General features: G+C 47.4%; 1 protein-coding gene across 1 annotated transcript; it reads right to left on the reverse strand.

Annotated features, from left to right (window-relative positions):
* Positions 1 to 6,384: 6,384 nt before the first annotated feature.
* On the reverse strand, positions 6,385 to 6,564 carry CTXND1 (cortexin domain containing 1). The gene has a single exon (XM_023741688.1). It carries the CDS (start codon positions 6,562 to 6,564, stop codon positions 6,385 to 6,387), a length of 180 nt encoding a protein of 59 aa, XP_023597456.1.
* Positions 6,565 to 7,484: the final 920 nt, after the last annotated feature.

Consider the following 7,484-nt stretch of genomic DNA (forward strand, 5'->3'; position numbering starts at 1 on the left):
AGCCATGATGTTTTCATGGGGCGCCTTATATGCACGTGAAAGTTGGACGATGAATAAGGAAGACCAAAGAATTGATGCGTTTGAATTGTGGTGTTGGTGAAGACTATTGAATATATCATGGAATGCCAAAAAAGCGAACAAATCTGTCTTGGAAGAAGTACAACCAGAAAGCTCCTTAGAAGCAAGGATGGCGAGACTACATCTCACATACTTTGGACATGTTGTCAGGAGGGATCAGTCCCTGGAGAAGGACATCATGCTTGGTAAAGTAGAGGGCCAGTGAAAAAGAGGAAGACCCTCAACAAGATGGATTGACACAGTGGCTGCAACAATGGGCAGGACCAGGCAGTTTTTTTTCTGTTGTACATAGGGTCGCTATGAGTGGGAACTGACTCGACGGTACCTAACAACAACAACATCTTTGTAACCTTGGGCTTGCTGAGTCCCTAGTGACCAAGAAGAAATGATTCCACCAGGGAACATAGTTATAGGTCTGTTAAACTGGAACCTGAGATGGTCGTTGGCCATTTGGGATTCATCATGTTGAACCAGTGGCTAGACAAGTATCACTCTACTGTCATGGTGATTTATCCCAATTACCAAAGGGAAATAGATTTGCTGCTACACAATGGGTACAAGAAGGACTATCTCTGGAACCCAGGGATTTACTGGGGTACCTTTTGGCACTCTTTATATCCTACATTCTCATTATGTATGTTTAGGGGGAGGAGGGCATGAATTTAGATTTCTAACAAGCTCTCCAGTGATGCGAATGCTGTCCATTCTTGGACCACAGTTTGAGTAGCACTGCCCTAGGGCATCTGTTCTTCTGAGAGTTCTAAAGTGCTTCCAGGTGAGGCCTTCAAGGTCCCTTCATGTTCTTTGGGGTTCTGTGGCAACTGTGGGAACCAAGAACTTGGATCCTCTGTGAATGAATATTTGGGTCATTCTACCAGATAAAATACTCAGCCAAGGGACTGCCAGAAGGTAGAGGGGCTATGGAATGGGTGGTGGAAGAATGAGGCTATGGTTATCAACCTAGTCTCATGACCAGTTACAGAAGGGGGACTCTAGCAGATATTTTTTATATTAATTATTTCATTTACTCACCTTTCCCCTTGCTTCCATATATTCAATGCACTAATGGAGGCTAGATTACAAGTTAGGTTGTAAGTAGGAGTGGCACTAAATTGATATTACCCCCAGACAATATGGTGGTTGATAGGACTTTTGTTTTCCCTTTGTTGGGGATGTGATTTTTTCCCCCATCTAAGCAAATTCATGAATGGATGCTGAGTGGCAAAAGGAGTGCATTTATGCAGGTTATTTTTCATATGCCCTGTATCACCCAGGTTCCCTTGCCCTTTAGCTTTTGTTGTATTTGGCCAATGGGAGACTCAGACAGGAGACTGGAGGACAGGAAGTGAGAGGTCAAGGTATTTCTTCTCCCAACTCCTTTCCTACTGGGCTGCAGTTTTGGGAGGAGGTTTGATTCTCTACCTATGGCCACAGCTCCTGTTGAGCGAGTCCTCTCCCACTGTTAAAGCTCTCCTTGGATTCTGATAACACGCTCCTTCTCCTTGTCCCTTTAGGACTAGGTGGTAATGGCTTCACATTGTGGCTTGCCTCTGGGTGTTTTACCATTAACCTTGCCCAACCTCTGTAAATATCCTTTCATTAAACTTCCTTCAGTTAACACTTTGGGTGTGCCACCTCTTTTCTGCTAGGACCTTGACACAGGTCCTAAGGAGAAACTTCCTAGAGGGAAGGGGAGCCTTAGCCAATGACCATCAAGGCCATGAGGGTTCATAGGGTAGGCTGGTATAACTGAGGCTGTCTGTCCCTCCGGACACAGCCAACTATTTTTGTGCTATGTTTGGACAGAATGGTTAGGCCTGTAGAATGTGGACCCAGGGAGCGCAGCTTGGAGATTGCTCAGCAGACTGGTCCAGAGAGGGCATTAAGGATTGTCACCCATCATACAAGGGAGGACCAGTCTTTGCCAGTTAGACCATGTGACAGGAAATTACACGAGAGATTGACCAGGCTTTGCAAGGCTCTCCAACTGGTGTTTAGAAGCAGGACCAGTCCCTCTTTGGATTGAGTAAGCCTCTGGGATTCTGTGACAATTTTATGTAAGGGACAGATACTGGTCTTTCAGTTAAATGAGAACCTGTGGACATTTGGGCAACTAATTGGATAAAATGAAATAGATGTGATGAGAATTGATTCTCCAGTTTGGCAAAGCTAGTCTTATTATCAGCCTGTCTGAGCATTCTTGGGGCCACATGTTTCCTAGTCACTGTCACTCTGAGTTCCTGCTTCTGCATATTTCTGCCGTCTCACTTGTCCCTGGGTCTGCTGTCCCTTTCCAGATTGCATTCCCTCATGTTGCCCGCCACCAGATGTGGCATTGCCCCAAAGTAACACTGACACAAAGTGGGTTGTGTATCAGGCTTTACTGAGGGTTTATGGTACCATGAAGGGCTGTAGCAGAGCACATTACAGGCAATGACTTAAAACCTGCCGCTAGACACCACTGTCTGGGGAGTTTCTCTCTGGCTGTTTTCCTTCAAGTCCTGGCTTGTGGTCAAATTCACAGACTCTCTTTCGGAATGATTTTCCTTTCCTCTCTGCCAGCTTCCAGTCCTAGAAAACTTCTGTTCATTTCTTTTGCTAGACAATTTAGCTCTCTCTCCACAACCCCAAATTTTGTCTCAGCTAGCCAGCTACTTGTTAAGGTGCTTTTATCACAAAGGACGACCTCCTCCATCCTTTAGCATCATAAAGCAACAGAAGCTTTGGAATTCATTGTTTTACTTAATATCATCAAATTCTTAGGCAGGTCTCCTCCCCGCATGTGTCTCCTAAGGGGAAAGGGTGCAGTTTAAATATTCCTTCTACCCCTGTCCTGAGCAAGCCCCTGGGATTCATCAGATCTGTCTTTATCTTGCTTTTTTCTGTTGGTACATGTTATTGTTGTTAGGGGCCGTGGAATCAATTTCCACTCGCAGCAACCCCATGTGACAGAGTAGAACTGCTCCATAGGGTTTTCTAGGCTGTCATCTTTACTGGAGCAGATCACCAGGTCTTTATCCCATGGAGCTTCTGGGTGAGTCTGAACTGCCAACATTTCGGTTAGCAGCCAAACACTTAACCTTTGCACCACCAGGGCTCCTTTTGGTACACGTACAATAGGGAAAAATGAAAGCAATCCAAGTCTTTAACAATAGGAGTCTGGATACTTATGTACGTGCACTAGATGGCAGTTTTATAGCCATCAAAATGGTCTGAAGACAGTAGCAGCAACATGGAAATATGCTTATGATGCAATGTTAGAAGACAGAATATGATATAAAATTATGTAACTGATGACATCGATGAAAAGATATATCTTGCATGTGGACAAGGATTAAACCAAAAAAACCAAACCCATTGCTGTCGAGTCGATTCCAACTCATAGTGACCCTATAGGACAGAGGAGAATTGCCCTATAGTGTTTCTAGGGCTATCATCTTCACAGAAGCAGACTGCCACATCTTTCTCCCATGGAGCGGCTGGTGGGTTCGAACAGCTGGCCTTTTGGTTAGCAGCTGAGTGCTTAACCATTGGGCCACCAGAGCTTGTGGACAAGGATTAGAAGGGAACATATACACACCCAATGAAAATCACTGTTTTGTTGGAGAATTGGGTTGAAAGTGTTTTTTTTTTTTTTTCTATTCTTTCTGAAATGTTACTATATTCCTCTTACCATCAAAAAGAGTCAAGAGATAGGGTGGGAAATATTATCAAATCTAGGTGAGAAAAATAATTAGAAATAAAAAAGATCAAAGAGCTAAAAATAATAATAATATTGGGATCCCTAGGGCAGTGTTTCTCAAATGTTAATGTGCGTACAAATTACTTGGGGGTCTTGCTAATCTAGCTTCGTGGGTCTGACCCCCGGAAATTCTGGTTCTTTAGGTCTGGAGTGGGACCCATGATCTTGGCTTTCTAGCAAGCTCCCAGTGATGCAGATGCTGTCACAGTTTGAGTAGCATTGCCCTAGGACTCCTGTTCTTCTCTCCCAAGCAGCATTCAAAGTGCTTCCATTGAGGCCTTCAAGACCTCTTCATGTTCCTTAGGGATCCGCCACTAGTGATTGGGAGTTGGTTTGATTTACCTTGTAAATCTATGCTGATGGATTTTTCACAGAAGTGCTTGGTATCTCTGAGGTAGGCTGCAGAGTGGAGGCTGCTGCTGGGCCTGAGGCAACACACAGGTTTTTATTCCAGATCCTCCCCTTATACAGAGCCTTGAATGCATCTTGGTCCACTGTCTCTGCCAGCTGTCCCTTTGTGCATCCCACATAGTGGGGGAACAGCTGGGTGTGTTCTGGAATGCTGCCTGAATAGCTGTGGCCTTGTTCACTTTCAGGGGTCACCCAATGGTGATAGTGCTTTGGAAACCCATTTCCCAGATGGTATGGTGGTGATGGGGAACCCATGGCTGGGGTGCAGGTGATGGGAAGGGAGCCCTGAGCTTCTTCGCAGCAGCGGGTCTCCTCTGATGAGAACGGCAGGCCACACTTTGGCAGGATGGAGTAAATGTACTCAGAGAAAGAGGAGCTCAGGTGGTCTGGTTTGACTCTGGATTTTGTTTGTGGGAAATCTAATGACAATAACAACCACATAAATGAATAGACACCATATTCCTTGAGGTCAGGTGCTGGGGGACGTTGCTGTGAGTATTCTTCTGACCAGTGGTCCTGGCTGGGAGATTTGGCCTGTAGGAAGCTGCCCTGGGAATTTGAGGAAAGCCCAGGGTTTTGTGCCCTGCAGAGAAGGGGGAACCCAGAACCTCTCCTCCTCCCAGCTCAGACCCCTGGCTTCTCCTGGGGTGGTGGATACAAGAAAGAACACTAACGTTTGCTCATGTCTCTCATTTCATCCTCACAACAACCTTGTGAGGTAGATGTTATTCCTCCCATTTTATAGATGAGGAAACTGGGGCTCAGTGAGGTGAGGTGAGTTATTCGGGGTTATATAGCAAGGAAGACGGAGTTGGAACTTGGTCAGGTTTGTGGGCTGTGGTCCAGTATTCTTGCTGAAAGGCCATAGATGTAGGTGATGGGGGTAGGAGGTGGGTGGAAGGTGGGCAGAGGAGGGAGGAGGAAGACTCCGAGAAGAGTCATCATCAACAACTTATTCCTTGCCACCTATGGCACATTTACTTTCAGCGCATTCCCCCATCCTGTCCTTTGATTCACATGAGGTTTACACAAAACAAAAAGGGCAAGGCTTTTCCTCCCCACTTTACAATGAGGAACTGAGGCACTGAGAGGTGAAGTGACTTGCCCAAGGTCACACAGCCTTTGAGTGGCCGAAGGAGGACTAGAACCCATGTCTCCCTGCCCAATAGTCATCTCATGGACTGTGCACCCTTAAAAGGTTACTGGGTGAAATAATTGTGTGTGAGGAAAAGTTAGTGAAAAAAATCCAATGTACAACCAATGGATGTGACTACTAAACTCTGACCCGTCCACTGATGGAACACTCTGCAGCCACTAAACGGGATGGCCAGGAAGGGGGTTTGATGGAGTGGGATACAGTCATGCCGTGATATGAAGGGGCACGACATCATGCATACAGTATGAATCTGACTTTAAAAAATATAAAAAAGAGTGGAATAAAGTATATCAAAATGGTGGCTTTGGGGAGATGTGATTATAAATGTTTTTTTTCCCTTCTATTTTTATGTATTTTCCCAAGTTTCTAAAATGCATATTTCATTGATAACAGGAAAAATACATCCCTCTGTATTTTAGTTAAAACAAAACAACAAACAAAAACCTGCTTGGGAGCAGCTCCTGTGCCTTTTGTGAATTTTCAGGTGAGGTGCCTTCCACCTCCTTTCTCTTTTCACTGCCCCCTCCATTGGGAAGGGGCTTGGGTTCACGTGGTGTGTCTGTGCTGGGAGCCTAAGGGCTAATGCCTGTGCTGCTTCGCATTTTAAGGGCAGAGACTCTTCTCCAAACAAGATAGCTGTTATGTGATGGTGGGTGTCTGTCCTGGTTCCAAATCCAAAAGGTGCAGGGGAACCAGGGAAGGTGACTACCCCATGGTCATTCCCCAGACTGGAGCCCGGGCCTCCTGACTCTGGTCCGGGCTCTTATCCCCAGACCACCCCATGGTCGCAACGCCCACAGCATACTGACCACTGTACTCTCGTGCTCTCGTGAGAGCAGGCAAGGCTAAGGCGGGCCTTCTCCATCCCCATGTGACCAATTCCATTCCTCCCCAATATGGGCTGGCAGGCCAGTTGCCAGGAAACACGGAAGCGTATCCTGGGGACCCTGCCCAGAAAAAGCCAGGGGTCTTGGTTCCCACCCATTGCCTCTGTGCCTCAGTCGTCCAGGTGCTGCTCCTCCCAGGTGGATGTGGGGATGGCGCTGTAAGGGTCCATGATGACCTTGGCACAGCGAATGATCATCACGACAAGGAAGAGGCAGAGGAAGACGAAGCAGGCCAAGGTCAGTCCCTTGTCCACATCGACGTAGACGGGCTCGGGGGTGGGCTTCTCCATCTTGCGGCAGCGGCTGCGGGCTTCTCTGGTTTGGGATTGACTGGAACCATTTTCCACCCCTGCAGAAAGAGCCACAGCAGTGGGGAGGGGAGGGTCATGCCCACTTGCCTGTATCCCTTAGCCCTGCCCAACCTCTGTAAATATCCTTTCATTAAACTCCCTTAACTCTTTGGGTGTGCCATCTCTTTCCTGCTGGGAGCTTGCTGATACAGGTCCCAAGGAGAAACACCCTGGATGGAGGGGGAGTCTCAGCCAATGACCATCAAGGCCATAAGGGTTCATAGGGTAGGCTGGTGTGGCTGAGGCTGTCTGCCCCTCTGGACACAGCCAACTATCTTCGCGTTATGTTTGGACAGAATGGCTAGGCCTGTAGAATGTGGACCCAGGGGGCTTGGAGACTGCTCAGCAGACTAGGCCATTGGCCAGAGACGGCATTATCTGCGCCCGCACCCTCTCCCGCCTCTCAGCGAGAGGTCACTCGCTGTTCAGGTCACCCCCCATGAGGATAAAGAGGGGAAAGGAAGACGTGTATCCCTTTCAGAGCCCCAACTGGTCACAGCCCTAAACCAGTGCCTCCCCAGGTGGGGCAAGGAAGGTGACAGATGAGCTGTGTGGGCAGGGGTGGGGCTGGATGGGGCCGAGGGCCTCTTGGGATGGAGACCCTGCAGTTACCTCCACTCCCTGCAGCCCTTTAGGAAGAAAATTGTGATGATGCTTTTCAGCCAAGCCGTGAACTTAAGGTGATGGGAAAATATTAGAAATATATTAGTCCGTTAATATATATTTTTAAACCCGTGGGACCTGGATTTCAAATGAAACGAAATGTTGAATACCAACATACGAGTGGATTAAAGAGGCGTTGCTCTCATGGGAGGGGTGGGAGACAGGAGGGGTCTACCTCCCCTCTCTCTCTGTGGGGC

This window comes from Trichechus manatus, unplaced genomic scaffold (assembly GCF_000243295.1).
Source record: "Trichechus manatus latirostris isolate Lorelei unplaced genomic scaffold, TriManLat1.0 scaffold00186, whole genome shotgun sequence".
Taxonomy (NCBI): Eukaryota; Metazoa; Chordata; class Mammalia; order Sirenia; family Trichechidae; genus Trichechus; species Trichechus manatus.

Bases quoted from the DNA above. Each gene is read 5' to 3' on its own strand.
- CTXND1 (XM_023741688.1), bottom strand. From the start codon at position 6,564: ATGGAGAAGCCCACCCCCGAGCCCGTCTACGTCGATGTGGACAAGGGA.